At 44.1% G+C, this 17015-nt stretch overlaps 2 protein-coding genes across 2 annotated transcripts in view; one reads left to right on the forward strand and one right to left on the reverse strand.

Moving 5' to 3' along the window:
• The window catches only part of LOC124266245 (calcium uptake protein 3, mitochondrial-like), a 101232-nt gene that overhangs the window by 14342 nt on the left and 69875 nt on the right, over window positions 1–17015 (reverse strand). The window contains 1 exon segment of the mRNA XM_046701061.1: window positions 6613–6695. Within this exon segment, the coding sequence (XP_046557017.1) occupies window positions 6613–6695 (83 nt within the window).
• The window catches only part of LOC124266212 (fibroblast growth factor 2-like), an 82906-nt gene continuing 82756 nt past the window's right edge, over window positions 16866–17015 (forward strand). Inside the window, exon 1 of the mRNA XM_046701022.1 lies at window positions 16866–16934. The gene's annotated coding sequence lies outside the window, so the exon portion shown is untranslated. The remainder of the gene's footprint in view (window positions 16935–17015) is intronic.

The raw sequence follows: 17015 nt of genomic DNA on the forward strand, positions 1-17015 counted from the left end.
AGAGTGCTGGTCATGTCACACCTTCTGACCACCGACAAAACAGACATGTAGCCATCCCACACACCCAGTTCACCCCGTCTCCACACGCAACACAATCAAGGACCATACTAGAGGCTTGTTTGTGGATGTTACTCGGACAGATGACACAAGCCTTCAACTAGTTTGTGTCATTTAGCATCCAGTGGGTGTCTGATGTAATCACCTGTAGTCTGATGTCAGATTGAAATCTCCAAAAGGTGTCAAGGTATTCTAGTGCAGGGTATCCAGGTATCCTGGTGCATTGTGCCATAGTATTCTAGTGCAGGGTCAAGGTATTCTGGTGCATTGTGCCATTGTATTCTACTGCAGGGTGTCATGGTATTCTGGTGCATTGTGCCATAGTATTCTACTGCAGAGTGTCCATGTATTCTGGTGCAGGGTGTCAAGGTATTCTGGTGGAAGGCGTCCAGGTATTCTTGAGCACAACCATCAAGGTATCCTGGTACTGGGTGTCAAACTATTCTGGTGCAAGGTGTCAAGGTATTCTGGTGGTGGGTGTCAAAGTATTCTGGTGCAGGGTGTCAAGGTATTCTGGTGGAGGGTGTCAAGGTATTCTGGTGGAAGGCGTCCTGGTATTCTTGAGCACAACATCAAGATATTCTGGTGCAGGGTGTTAAATTATTCTGGTGTAGGATGTCCAGGTATTCTGGTTCAGGGTGTCACAGTGTTCTGTGCAGGGTGTCCAGGTATTCTGGTGCAGGGTGTCCAGGTCTTCTGGTTCAGGGTGTCACAGTGTTCTGGTGCAGGGTGTCCAGGTATTCTGGTGCAGGGTGTCACAGTGTTCTGGTGCAGGGTGTCCAGGTCTTCTGGTTCAGGGTGTCACAGTGTTCTGGTGCAGGGTGTCCAGGTATTCTGGTGCAGGGGGTCACAGTATTCTGGTGCAGGGTGTCCAGGTATTCTGGTGATAAGCCATTCAGGCAAGGATCATTGCTACAGCTATCAACTACTGGTTAAGGGGATTATTCCCTGCACATTACTCGAACTTTACTGACAGGTTTGAACCAGTGTTCACTTTCTCGTTCCCGCCAAAGCAAGATAAACTCACACATTTGTTTTTGTATGTTTCCCTATTATTTCAGCCCCACACTTTCCAGCCTTACTACATAACAATTTGAGGAAGTAAAAGAAAACTACCACCCGACCTGAATTTCGACACTCAAACCCCTCAACCTTTCCACATCTGACCCGCATGGGTACCTGTGTCATTTCGTACACATTACTGTTGTCATTTATTGCATCAGTGTACTTGTTTCCAAAGAGGTGAGGTGAAATTGGGTTTAACGTCGTGCTTGATAATATTTTGCTCATATGACAACGTGCATGCGTGTGTATGTGTATGTGCGGCTGCTTGTACTAGCCCAGACTGAAGCTGGTTTTATAGTGCTAGCCCACTGAGATACCATGCCGCAGTGAAGCATGAATACCCCACTCAGACACACTATACTGACTCCGAGCCGACCAGTCCTTGTTGTACCCATTAATGCCGAACGCCAGGCAGGGACCAACAAGTACCATATTTTAACGTCTTTTGGTATGACGCGGTCGGGGATCGAACCAGCGACCTTCCGCTCTCCAGGCGGATGCTCTAACCACTACACCACGGAGGCGGTCACTTGTTTCCAAAGAACCTTCCAAAGTAATGTTGTATGTCAGGAAGCGTAGATATTAAATCAAAGTGAAATGAGTATATGGTAACACTTCAGAATGAAGGGTGAGTGAGTGAGGTTTTTTTTCGCTTCTTACAATATCCCATCAATTCTACTCATCCACTATTGTCTGTCATGGGAGGTAACTCTGGGTGGCAATGTGAATGTAACACACACTGGAATGTACATATGTACTAAATCACCAATGACTTATAACCTATTAAATGTTCACATAAAGAGTGAAGGCTATGATTAATGTACCTTGTGCTCAAACATGGAGAGTTTCCCACAGACAAACCTAACAGAGTTGCTTCCCTTTGACCACAAATCTGCTCCCCAAACTTTACCAGTTTTTCAAATCTCAACGAGGAACACACATCCTTCCCATATCACGAAGTCCAACCATTTGAAAATTCTTTTAAAACAGAAGAGAAGAAATTCCCACTCCGAGTGCTATCTCTTTATCAACCTCTCGCTGTTATGTTTATGCAGATATACATCAGAAATACAAGAAATTAGCAGAGATAATTCCCGTCATACCCCACACAGATACACCTGGGGGTCTCAGACACAAATACCTGTGACAATTGAGTACCAAACAATACAGCGGGTTTTTTAACCCTCGCTAATTCCAGGCAGTATACAATGTTTGCAGGGACCTCATAGGGGGGATATTGTGACTCGAGGTCTTTGAGCGTGGTCATTAAACGGACAGCTCATTTCTCAAAAACTGCTGGAATGTTCAGATTCTGCAAGTAATACAACATTGTGTTCAGGATGTATCTATTCCCAAGTCAGTTCTTGAAGGGGTCTGTAATAAGTGCTGAGTAGCAATGACGTAACATTTCTTTCAGGGTTAGGTATGTTGGGATGTAATTGTCTCAGTGCTACTGGCGACCCTATTCAACAGGGTGTGCCACCGACCATTTCAAGAACCTCAACACTGGATTCAAGAAATCAATAATACACTTACATATTAACACACCAGTCCGAAGTTAAGTAAAACACATCTCTGGCTTGCATACTCTGAGTGAGTGAGCAAACGAGTGAGTGAGTTTTACGCTGCTTTTAGCAATATTCCAGCTATACCACAGCAGGAGGACACCAGAAATGGGCTTCACACATTGTACCCATGTGGGGAATTGGACCCAGGTCTTCGGCTTGATGTGCAAACGCTTTACCAACTAGGCTACCCCCCACCCCTGTGTACTCTGATAATGTTAGTGCATAAACCTCTGCTGAAAACTGCAGTTTACACTCATATTCTTAACATCTTTATCATCAATGAATACTGAAGTATCCTGTACCCCGACTCATACTTGGGACTAAGCAATTCACTCAACTAACAATTAGTCCAAGAAACAGTTAAAAATATATTCACTGTTGCTACAAAATGAAAAATAAAATCTGAAAAAAAAACCCAAAGCAATGCCTAATTTCAGAGCTAAAGCAATCTAGACTAGCCAAATCACCCTGGACTTGATTTGGATTAGTATTCTTATTCAGTGTCTGAGGTCTTAAAGGCATACAAACAGTGAGTGAGTGAGTGAGTTTTGGTTTACGCTGCTTTTAACAATATTCCAGCAATATCACGGCGGGGGACACCAGAAATGGACTTAACACATTGTGCCCATGTGGGGAATGGAACCCGGGTTTTCGACGTGACGAGCGAACGCCTTAACCACTAGGCTACCCCACCGCCCGGCAGACAAACAGATTCAGGAGGGAGTTCCATATCAAATGAAAATACTGTAAAAATTGACAGCATTCCTCTTAGTAAAATCCTTAGTAAAATCTACCAGATTGACAAACTTCATAAGATCACACCAGATTATCCAGTTATTAATGATTTGCCATGCACTTTAATGCATGGACGATTCCAATGATAAACTTCTGGGGTGTCTCAACAAATGGCGTGGCACTGAGTCTCAAACTCGTATTTGTGTAGCTATCAACACGGCACCATCACGACATATCACATACACTCCATTACAATGCAGCAGGTGGGTGGTTGTACTGAACAGCTCGAGATGTCCCCACCCCGCCTTAATGTGTCAATTGGTAACATATTTGTTTATTGAATGATCAATTTTGCCGTACTCATCTCACCCAACAGGTTCGGACTACTGTCAATCCCAGAACCACAATCTAGGACAATGCAAACTAGTTAGGCTCTCTACAGGTCCCATGAACATTATCATATTTCTCATATCGTAACATAATTCAAACGTATTTGAAACTTGATGAACATAACAAGCCAAATCTCCTTAACAAACATACAGAGCCAGTGGAATGTCTTTAACATACAAAACCTATGAAATGACACAAAAGCCCTTAACATACGATACCCTCAACAAAGCTATATAATGTCCCAACCATTCAGAAGACACTAAAAGTATTCAAAATACAAAAGTAAAATACATCCTAAGCATACAGAATCTATGACACTTCTTTAACTAGTAGAAGGATACATGAGAATATATTACTAATATGTCCTGAAGTCCCCAGCCTTCATGATCTAGGTGTAAATTAGATGACCAACAAGCACCTGCCAACAATGCCCCTCCTCACATCTATATCATGGTGTAGAATTAGATGACCAACAAGCACCTGCCTACAATGCCCCTCCTCACATCTATATCATGGTGTAGAATTAGATGACCAACAAGCATCTGCCTACAATGCCCCTCCTCACATCTATATCATGGTGTAGAATTAGATGACCAACAAGCACCTGCCTACAATGCCCCTCCTCACATCTATATCATGGTGTAGAATTAGATGACCAACAAGCACCTGCCTACAATGCCCCTCCTCACATCTATATCATGGTGTAGAATTAGATGACCAACAAGCACCTGCCTACAATGCCCCTCCTCACATCTATATCATGGTGTAGAATTAGATGACCAACAAGCATCTCCCTACAATGCCCCTCCTCACATCTATATCATGGTGTAGAATTAGATGACCAACAAGCATCTCCCTACAATGCCCCTCCTCACATCTATATCATGGTGTAGAATTAGATGACCAACAAGCATCTCCCTACAATGCCCCTCCTCACATCTATATCATGGTGTAGAATTAGATGACCAACAAGCACCTGCCAACAAACCAAATCCCTGACCATAATGATCCAGGTGCGCAATGAGATGACCAGAACTTCCACCAACTGCCATCCCTTGTGGATCCATGAGTACCAACAAGCACCTGCCAATATTCCAAATCATGGCTTGATGATTCAGGTATACCATGATGTGTACACCAAACCCTTACAAACAACCCCCTTCCCCAAATGTGGATCCACGTGTACAAACAAGCACATCCCAACGAGTCTCATCCCCGACTAGTGGATCTAGGTGTACCAACAAGCACATCCCAACGACCCCTATCTCTGATTTGTGGATCCACGTGTACAAACAAGCACATCCCAATGAGTCTCATCCCCAACTTGTGGATCTAGGTGTACCAACAAGCACATCCCAACAACCCCTATCTCTGACTTGTGGATCCACGTGTACAAACAAGCACATCCCAACAACCCCCATCCCGGTTTGATGATTCAAGTGTACCCTGAGATGACCATGAAGCACCTCCCAACAACCCCCATCCCAGTTTGATGATTCAGGTGTACCCTGAGATGACCATGAAGCACATCCCAACAACCCCATCCCGGTTTGATGATTCAGGTAAACCTCAGATGACCATAAAGCACATCCCAACAACCCCCATCCCGGTTTGATGATTCAAGTGTACCCTGAGATGACCATGAAGCACCTCCCAACAACCCCCATCCCAGTTTGATGATTCAGGTGTACCCTGAGATGACCATGAAGCACATCCCAACAACCCCCATCCCGGTTTGAGGATTCAGGTAAACCTCAGATGACCATGAAGCACCTCCCAACAACCCCCATCCCAGTTTGATGATTCAGGCAAACCCTGAGCTGACCATGAAGCACCTCCCAACAACCCCCATCCCAGTTTGATGATTCAGGTGTACCCTGAGATGACCATGAAGCACCTCCCAACAACCCCCATCCCAGTTTGATGATTCAAGCAAACCCTGAGCTGACCATGAAGCACCTCCCAACAACCCCCATCCCGGTTTGATGTCTCCGGTAAACCCTGAGATGACCATGAAGCACCTCCCAACAACCCCCATCCCGGTTTGATGATTCAGGTTAACCCTGAGATGACCATGAAGCACCTCCCAACAACCCCCATCCCGGTTTGATGACTCAGGTAAACCCTGAGATGACCATGAAGCACCTCCCAACAACCCCCATCCCAGTTTGATGACTCAGGTAAACCCTGAGATGACCATGAAGCACCTCCCAACAACCCCATCCCAGTTTGATGATTCAGGTTAACCCTGAAATGACCATGAAGCACCTCCCAACACCCCCATCCCGGTTTGATGACTCCGGAAAACCCTGAGATGACCATGAAGCACCTCCCAAGAACCCCCATCATGGTTTGATGATTCAGGTTAACCCTGAGATGACCATGAAGCACCTCCCAACAACCCCCATCCCAGTTTGATGATTCAGGTAAACCTCAGATGACCATGAAGCACCTCCTAACACCCCCATCCCGGTTTGATGATTCAGGTGTACCCTGAGATGACCATGAAGCACCTCCCAACAACCCCCATCCTGGTTTCATGATTCAGGTAAACCTCAGATGACCATGAAGCACCTCCCAACAACCCCCATCCTGGTTTCATGATTCAGGTTAAACCTCAGATGATGACCATGAAGCACCTCCCAACAACCCCCATCCCGGTTTGATGACTCAGGTCTACCCTGAGGTGACCATGAAGCACCTCCCAACACACCCCTCCCGGTTTGATGACCCAGGTGTACCCTGAGATGACCACCTGTGACCAGGCAACCTCCACAGCTCCACATCTTGTACTTACCACCAGAAACTCTTTCTTGTCAACTATTTGGTTACCATCAGTGTCAAACATGTTGAAGGCGATACGAAAACCAGATCTTGGTTCTGAAAGGTAAAGCATGACACATTATAGGACACCTCAATACAATTTGTCTGCACAGCATTCATCATAAAAATATTTACACTGAGATCAGGAAAGATAACATGATGTTGGTGCCAGGAAAACAAGTGATTGACAGCTCGTGCAGTGCTCTACAAGAAGAAACTCAATCAGGATGCATTCTAACCACTCATTTTACTGCATGGAGGGTGTTCATCAGAGAATCCACCCCTGAACCGTAGGGAGACAAGACTTGGGTACTGGGGACCTATTCTGACCTGAACTCCAAAAAAGAGACAAGCATGCATCAGTGCCAATCTTTTCTAATCAAGTATCCCACAGGAAGAAAAGCATGGGGGTACTAGGCGGGTCTGTCCCCACAGGAAGACAAGCATGGTGTACCAGCATGGCCTGTCCTGTCCCCACAGGAAGACAAGCATGGTGTACCAGCATGGCCTGTCCCCCCAGGAAGACAAGCATGGTGTACCACAGGACACAAGCATGGGTACTGGGATGGTCTGTCCCACAGGAAGACAAGCATGGTCTGTCCCCACAGGAAGACAAGCATGGGGGTACTACAGGCGGGGTCTGTCCCCACAGGAAGACAAGCATGGTGTACTGGCATGGCCTGTCCCCACAGGAAGACAAGCATGGGGTCTGTACCAGCATGGCCTGTCCCCCCAGAGAAGACAAGCATGATGCATGGTGTACCAGGAAGACATGGTCTGTCCCCACAGGAAGACAAGCATGAGGTACCAGGCATGGCCTGTCCCCACAGGAAGAAACAGGAAGACAAGCATGGTGTATTGGGATGGCCTGTCACCACAGCACAAGCATGGGGTACTAGTATGGCCCCACAGGAAGACAAGCATGGGGGATACCTGCCTCCACAGGGATGACAAGCATGGTGGTGTGGCCTGTCCCCACAGGAAGACAAGCATGAGGTACTAGCATGGCCTGTCCCCACAGGAAGACAAGCATGGGTACTGGGATGGCCTGTCCCCACAGGAAGAAGCAAGCATGAGGGTGTGGCCTAGCATGGTCTGTCCCCACAGGAAGAAAAGCATGGGGTACTGGGGACCTATTCTGACCCATAACCACCAAATGGTACCTCATCTTCATCTTATCAAAAGCATTTGATGCTGGGAAGCTGTTCAGTGCTTGTGTGTATGATACAGGAACATAAATAAAAATAACTGGAGGTCTTGTTGATCCAACACAAATTTTTTGTCCTTGTGATCAAGCAATTTATCCGTTTTCTATGGCCATTTATTATCTCAAACACGGCAACAGACATCAAACAAATGTACAGAATCCACATATATCTTGCATAACAGAACAATTAACATTGGATGTTGCAGATAACAGTAAGTTGTCTGCTATAATGTTGCACGGCAAGGATAAGATCCTCATCATATTCACAAATCTAAAGAGAATATTCTCCATAAGAAAACATTCCCAGACAAGATGATGTGAGATATTTCTTGCTCCCCATAGAGTAGTGTTTATTGAAATGATGCTTTTTATCAAGACGTCAAGCCTACTGTTGGCAGCAAATCCAAACATTCAAATGGCGGAATTGGCCTATTCCTATGTTGAGGTATTTAGATCAAGCTGAAAACTGACAATACCAGATATCATACTGGTGTGAGATGAGGCAGTCTCAGACAAACACTTTGGAGTTCTACTAGCCCAAACTCAGCAGTAAGCATAATTCTTATTACACTTTGGTGGGGTTATTAGACTATATAAAATTACCAGCTGAGTTTACTCTCAACAGAATTTGTCTAGCCTGGGAAGTAGTCTTCATTCAAATACATTCAAATTTCAATACCTTCTGGTTTAGTAAAGGTTTGCCACAAACTAAAGTCTGGAGAGTAACATTACATGAATAATTAATCTTTCAAACACCGGAAGTTACAGTTTCATATCTACATTATGAAAAGTTACATTTCCCACTACACATTTCCCACAATTGTTTGGTTTTAGGAGCAGGTCATACCACTAGTCAAAACGCATCAATCCTTGTGACTGTCAATGAAACAAACTCCATGTTTTGTTTTTTGTTTAACGCCTTACTTTCCAGCAACGTTCCAGCAATATGGTCTGTAAATAATCGAGGCTGGACCAGACAATCCAATGATCAACATCATGAGCATCGATCTATAATCCACAAGGGTTACAATGACATGTGTTCAAACAAGTCAGCAAGCCTGACCACCCGTTCCCGGGTTGCTGAAGACCAGTTCTAAAATGGATCTTCATGGGTAGAATTTCCATGTTACTGTAAATAGATACTGACGGTTTTGACTGTCAATACACACTATCCTCTATGACAGTCAAAACACATAATTCTCTGTGACTGACTGTACATTGTTTGTGATAAATTTAATCAAACTCGATGAAAGTCAATACACACAAATACCCATCACTACACATCACACTAAGTGACTGTCAAAGGCATGAACATACCAACACTGCCCCCTGAATATCCCAGTAGGGGTGGGTATTGCAGAGAATTTTCATATTGCGATATATTGCGATGCGAAAGCATGTATTGCGATATGTATTGCAATATATTGCATGAAGTATTTTTAAACAAAAAACTACTTATAATCGAGTTAATTTTTGATTTATAGAGCAAAAACACAACAAAAACACTAGGCTTGATTAAGCTTTAATAACAACTTTTAATCATGACAAAATAAAAATATGAATAATATTTGGCACAAATGAAACAAGGCGATTCCGAAGATTTCCGAGTGTTACGAAGTTTTCCGAATGCAAGTCAAAATACCGGTTTTCAATCAGCATATCGCAATACCTATCGTTTTCATGTCTGAACCGGTAAATACCGGCAAACCGGTTATATTGAGCAGCCCTATATCCCAGATACCTACACCAGATATGTGTGGGGCCAAACTATCCCTACGTACTCATGCACATTCCGACCAATAAAGATAAGGTTTTTCATCATTTAATTGGCTGCTGATGAGTGTTTAGACTAGGCTCCTCGCATCAGATACCATGGTGGGTTGGGAGCCTTGGACAATCAATACACCGTGTAGCATCTAAGAGAAGTTGGGACATCTTCTTCATCACAACATTCCTCTGTCAAATCTAATTTCCCACAAATGGCTTCCATATTCTGGTGTAATCTGAGAAACATTTTGATTTCAAACTATCCTGAGATTAAAGCATACTGACAGCATGATACCATTACAAGGTGGCATTAGACTCCATGAAGGACAGCAAAGCATCCTGAAATTCTGGCGCTGCTGTCAACGAGTAAGCCTGATGCAGAACACCATCGTACATACATAACACGCCATGGTATAATTAATATTCTGTATTGGTTTATGGAGCAGGCCTTAATAGGATGGGTTTCCAGGAATAGACATAGCCCTTGGGGACAACATTTGCTATCATCACGATCAATTTTGGAACATATGTTATATTTGGGATTACACTTTCTCAGTAAAATACTGATTCTAGTACTTTCGTTTGGTGAGTCCCATCCAGAATTCGAACCCCCACCCTCAGAGTCAGGCACCTAATCATCAGCACACAAGGCCAGCCATCTAACCCACTCAGCCACCGCCGCTTTTCTCGAAACTAACGGTAAACTGAGAAAGTGTAATCCTGAATATAACATATATTGCATTTGACCACTTTCTAAATGGTGGTGTATTTTTATTTTCAATTTTAGTGACGTCATTATATATAGGGAACTTAACTTTCTCAGAATAGTTTTTGTCATTAAATCCAACATAGGTCTTCTGCCTATTTGCTTTTCGGCTCTAGTATTTGAATCTGAGGAGGATGAAGACGCCTTAAATTTCATCAAGGCAACATTAAGCCCAGGCATACCACAAGACACACCAAACCCAGTTTGGGAATCAAACACTTTGAATGCTTTAACAATATGACCAACTCCCATTACGATTTGTAGATGTTAACAGATTTATCACACGACTGTCATAGCATCCTATTAAAATGTTATTAACTATCATGCCTAGGTGGAAACATTTGTTTGGCTGGGGTTTTCTGTAACTTGCTGCAGGGGCGGTGGGGTAGCCTAGTGGTTAGTGTGAGCCTAGTGGTTATTGCTGGAACATTGAGTGAAAGTGGGAGTGGAACATTGCGAACTTCGCTCACTGACTCACTGTAACTTGCTGCAAGATAGCATCTGAGTGAGTGAGTGAGTGAGTGAGAGAGTGAGAGTGAGTGAGTGAGTGAGTGAGAGAGAGTGACTGACTGAGTGTCTGAGTGTTTGGTTTTGCACTGATTTTAGCAATATTCCAGCAACATCACGGCGGAGGACACCATAAATGGGCTTCACACATTGTACCCATGTTGGGATTCGAACCCAAGTCTTTGGCATGACGAGCCATTGTTTTCACCACTAGGCTACCCCACCGCCTGAGTGAGTGAATGGGTTTTCCGCCGCATTTAGCAATATTCCAGCAATATCACAACAGGATACTCCAGAAGTGAGCTTTACACACTGTACCCATGTGGGGAATCGAACCCATGTCTTGAGCATGATAAGCAAACGCTTTAACCACCAGGCTCCCCATCGCCCCTGACAGCATCTGAAATTCTTCCACCATGATTACTTGCTTCATATCACCAATGTCCAAAGATATAACATTATTGTGCAGGTAAGCAAAATGTGTCGCCGCCCTGGTTTCAAAGATGCGAAAAATTGATTATCATAAATGAATTCAGCTATAATCCAAAACACAAATTTGTAAAGCATGGATCTGAAGACTTCCCAAAGCTATCACAAATATCATTCTCTTTCAATACCATTTCTACAAAGCCATTATTGTACGAGTGTTGTGAATACCACGTACATATGTCTGTCGGCCTGCCCGTGCTTTCCACACTGCTGGTCCCCTGAATACCCACCACTGTGTACAGGGAGCACTATTGACTCTCTGTATGTAGATATAGGCTGGACTACAACTGATATAGGTAGCTGAATAGCACCTCCAGACAACGCTAGTAGGCGGCAATGTGCAGGCTGGCTGACTACATTCAGGCCATGTTTGACAGAGAAAATTACCTATTCAGATCTTGCTATTGTTACTGGCTATCATTGAAATGGGAAGTGTTGTAAGTAGCCTAAATGTCCTATCCACAACTCTGGGTCACTTGTGAAAATGCTGATGTATTTGGGGAAAGGTGTTGCAGTGTTTTTTAACCTATGATTTTCTTCATTTGGAAATTGCTTACCACTCTTCTATGGAGTGTATCTCCTAAAATCTAACAGCCCTTCTTGTCTTAAGCATGGTGTACTGTCGGGCTACACTGTTCTAGAACCTCCAGTTAGGCCCTTCTTGCTTAAGGCATGGTGTACTGTGGGCTACACTGTTCTAGAACCCCCAGTTAGGCCCTTCTTGCACCAGGCATGGTGTACTGTGGGCTACACTGTTCTAGAACCTCCAGTTAGGCCCTTCTTGTCTTAAGCATGGTGTACTGTGGGCTACACTGTTCTAGAACCTCCAGTTAGGCCCTTCTTGTCTTAAGCATGGTGTACTGTGGGCTACACTGTTCTAGAACCTCCAGTTAGGCTCTTCTTGTCTTAAGCATGATGTAATGTGGGCTACACTGTTCTAGAACCCCCAGTTAGGCCCTTCTTGTCTTAAGCATGGTGTACTGTGAGCTACACTGTTCTAGAACCTCCAGTTAGGCCCTTCTTGTCTTAAGCATGGTGTACTGTGAGCTACACTGTTCTAGAACCCCCAGTTAGGCCCTTCTTGTCTTAAGCATGGTGTACTGTGAGCTACATTGTTCTAGAACCTCCAGTTAGGCCCCCAGTTCTCTTCTTGTCTTAAGCATGGTGTACTGTGGGCTACACTGTTCTAGAACCTCCAGTTAGGCCCTTTTTGGTGTACTGTCGGCTACTTTCTAAACCCCCAGCATGGTGCACTGTGGGCTACACTGTTCTAGGTGTACTTTTGCACCAGGCATGTACACTTGGAACCCCAGTTAGGCCCTTCTTTTTTTCTTAAGCATGGTGTACTTACAAGCATGTTCTAGAACCCCCAGTTAGGCTCTTCTCTCTTCTTAAGCATGGTGTACTGTGGGCTACACTGTTCCTAGAACCTCAGTTAGGCCCTTTTGCACCAGGCATGGTGTACCTAGAACCCCCAGTTAGGCCCTTTTTTTTAGGCCCTTCTTGTCTTAAGGTGTACATGGGTGTACTGTGGGCTACACTGTTCTAGAACCTCCAGTTAGGCCCTTTCTTGTCTTAAGCATGGTGTACTGTGGGCTACACTGTTCTAGAACCTCCAGTTAGGCCCTTCTTGTCTTAAGCATGGTGTACTGTGGGCTACACTGTTCTAGAACCTCCAGTTAGGCTCTTCTTTTGTCTTAAGCATGGTGTACTGTGGGCTACACTGTTCTAGAACCTCCAGTTAGGCTCTTCTTGTCTTAAGCATGGTGTACTGTGGGCTACACTGTTCTAGAACCTCCAGTTAGGCCCTTTTTGCACCAGGCATGGTGTACTCTTCTTGTCTTAAGCATGGTGTACTGTGGGCTACACTGTTCTAGAACCCCAGTTAGGCTACCTTTCTTGTAGGCTCTTAAGCATGGTGTACTGTGGGCTACAGTGCTACACTGTTCTAGAACACTGTTCCAGTTAGGCCCTTCTTGTCTTAAGCATGGTGTACTGTGGGCTACACTGTTCTAGAACCCCCAGTTAAGGCCCTTCTTTCTAGTTTGTTTGTGTTAAGCATGGTGTACTATGAGCTACACTGTTCCTAGAACCTCCAGTTAGGCTCTTCTTGTCTTAAGCATGTGTGTACTGTGGGCTACACTGTTCTAGAACCCCAGTTAGGCTCTTCTTTTCTTAAGCATGGTGTACTATGGGCTACACTGTTCTAGAACCTCCAGTTAGGCCCTTCTTGTCTTAAGCATGGTGTACTGTGGGCTACACTGTTCTAGAACCTCCAGTTAGGCTCTTCTTGTCTTAAGCATGGTGTACTGTGGGCTACACTGTTCTAGAACCTCCAGTTAGGCCCTTTTTGCACCAGGCATGGTGTACTGTGGGCTACACTGTTCTAGAACCCCCAGTTAGGCCCTTTTTGTCTTAAGCATGGTGTACTGTGGGCTACACTGTTCCAGAACCCCCAGTTAGGCTCTTCTTGTCTTAAGCATGGTGTACTGTGGGCTACACTGTTCTAGAACCTCCAGTTAGGCTCTTCTTGTCTTAAGCATGGTGTACTGTGAGCTACACTGTTCTAGAACCTCCAGTTAGGCCCTTCTTGTCTTAAGCATGGTGTACTGTGGGCTACACTGTTCTAGAACCTCCAGTTAGGCCCTTTTTGCACCAGGCATGGTGTACTGTCGGCTACACTGTTCTAGAACCCCCAGTTAGGCCCTTTTTGTCTTAAGCATGGTGTACTGTGGGCTACACTGTTCTAGAACCTCCAGTTAGGCTCTTCTTGTCTTAAGCATGGTGTACTGTGGGCTACACTGTTCTAGAACCTCCAGTTAGGCTCTTCTTGTCTTAAGCATGGTGTACTGTGGGCTACACTGTTCTAGAACCTCCAGTTAGGCTCTTCTTGTCTTAAGCATGGTGTACTGTGGGCTACACTGTTCTAGAACCTCCAGTTAGGCCCTTTTTGCACCAGGCATGGTGTACTGTGGGCTACACTGTTCTAGAACCTCCAGTTAGGCCCTTTTTGTCTTAAGCATGGTGTACTATGAGCTACACTGTTCTAGAACCTCCAGTTAGGCCCTTCTTGTCTTAAGCATGGTGTACTGTGGGCTACACTGTTCTAGAACCTCCAGTTAGGCTCTTCTTGTCTTAAGCATGGTGTACTGTGGGCTACACTGTTCTAGAACCTCCAGTTAGGCCCTTCTTGCACCAGGCATGGTGTACTGTGGGCTACACTGTTCTAGAACCCCCAGTTAGGCCCTTCTTGTCTTAAGCATGGTGTACTGTGGGCTACACTGTTCTAGAACCTCCAGTTAGGCCCTTCTTGCACCAGGCATGGTGTACTGTGGGCTACACTGTTCTAGAACCCCAGTTAGGCCCTTTTTGTCTTAAGCATGGTGTACTGTGGGCTACACTGTTCTAGAACCTCCAGTTAGGCTCTTCTTGTCTTAAGCATGGTGTACTGTGGGCTACACTGTTCTAGAACCTCCAGTTAGGCCCTTTTTGTCTTAAGCATGGTGTACTGTGGGCTACACTGTTCTAGAACCTCCAGTTAGGCCCTTTTTGTCTTAAGCATGGTGTACTGTGGGCTACACTGTTCTAGAACCTCCAGTTAGGCTCTTCTTGTGTTAAGCATGGTGTACTATGAGCTACACTGTTCTAGAACCTCCAGTTAGGCTCTTCTTGTCTTAAGCATGGTGTACTGTGAGCTACACTCTTCTAGAACCTCCAGTTAGGCCCTTCTTGCTTTAAGCATGGTGTACTGTGGGCTACACTGTTCTAGAACCCCCAGTTAGGCCCTTCCCGCCTTAAGTAAGGTGTACTGTGGACTTCACTGTTCCAGAACCCCGAGTTATATGATCCAATCATTGGAAAATACTGTATGTGAAATGTACAAGACCTGGAATAATATATTTTAATAGTGAGTGAGTTTAGTTTTCTGCCACACTCAGCAATATTCTAGCTATACGGCAGCGGTCTGTAAATAATTTAGCCTGGACCAGACAATCCAGTGATCAACATCATGAGCATCGATCTACACCATTGGGATACAATGACACGTGTCAACCATGTCAGTGAGCCCGACCATCCGATCCCGTTAGTCACCTCTTACGACATATTTATACTTTAATATCTTGTGTTGCTAACTGCAGTTTTTACAATACATACCTACAAGAAAATAATCATAATGGTATCACTTTGGTGTATTACCTGTTATATATTACATCTCCCTCGCGAAACATACTACACTTTAGTAAATCCACAATGTTATAATTACTACAGTGACTTCTCACACTCACAAACACATGACATACATATCATTGAAACCCAAAATATGAAACACATTTTTAAAATATAACTGTCAATACAGTATTGCAACATATATTGATGACAGCAATTTGAAATAAAACCATGACTCTCAAATTTATATTTAGACTCCCAGAAATTAATGCCTAGGGCAACCCTGACAATACATGTCTCCCACTCATCTTAGATGTTAGCCTTTCATAACGCATGAATGTTATAAATTCTTTTACAGGTATTTTAACACGAAAACAGACTGCCCAACACAAAAGTATATATTGATATGAATTTTTTCTCAGCTCTAATGTTGTTCTTAGGAAGGGTCCCTCAACACACTTGTAACACTACAACAGTTGAAAGTCAATGCTTAAGTGTGGGAGTTACAATCACCTTAGAGCTACGACTGCTTCGTGAAATGAGTCCAGGTCTATCAGTCTACCTTTACAGTATTGTCCTCACCTCAGATAGGATTCTAGGGAATGTATGAATGACAGGCAGCTGGCTTTTTTACCTACTTGTGAATGAGACAGGTAGGAGGGCAATAAAATGGGATCGTCCCAGCCAACTAAATCTGGCACACATGCAACAGCGAGGGCGGGCAGCGTCAAGTCCTGTCAACTCAGCGTTTAGTTCCCCCTTATCTGCCTGAGAATAGACTGTGTTGCAACACCTTGAATGAAATGGCTTCACTGCCTCGCATTCAATATAAAAGTAATATAAAAGTAGCTGACATTTACCATCAATGAGTTTCATCTGTGATTCGATTCATGGTGCGTTTCATTCATGGAAGGTAATAAATTGTAACAACACTGTAGGTAAAGCGCGTCTAGCACAGCCACCTCGTTGACAGCACACCTCAGTTTCCTAAACACATTAAATAAGCCCAAGATCCATATCATTTTCAGCTGAATCAATAAAAATATATTCCATAGAAGTCCAGTCAGACTAAACTTACAAATAAACAAAAAATTAGTGACACATAAAATGATCTCCCACAAGAACATTGCAACCTTAGAAGGACTCACTTAGTAACACATCCATGTGTCGTAGTGTTTATTTAGTACTCCCCAGGTAGGTCATCGATGGACATTCTCACCTGGTGGGAATATATCGGGGTCTGATGCAAGGTGGAAATCCCGGCTAAATATAGGCCTTAGCAAGGTTCTATATCATAGTGGGATTCGTCAATTATTTCACATGACTAGGTCATTTCTTGTCTGGACACAGCCGGTACTGGTCAGAGCTATGCAGTATCTTCCGTATCATCTTGGTAAGCTTGAATATTTGATCTATTTTAATATATTTTTCATATTTTATACAAAACAACTGCCTTTCAATTTCAGGATTAATC

The sequence above is a fragment of the Haliotis rubra genome, unplaced genomic scaffold, assembly GCF_003918875.1.
Source record: "Haliotis rubra isolate DU_JTF1 unplaced genomic scaffold, ASM391887v1 Scf124, whole genome shotgun sequence".
Taxonomy (NCBI): Eukaryota; Metazoa; Mollusca; class Gastropoda; order Lepetellida; family Haliotidae; genus Haliotis; species Haliotis rubra.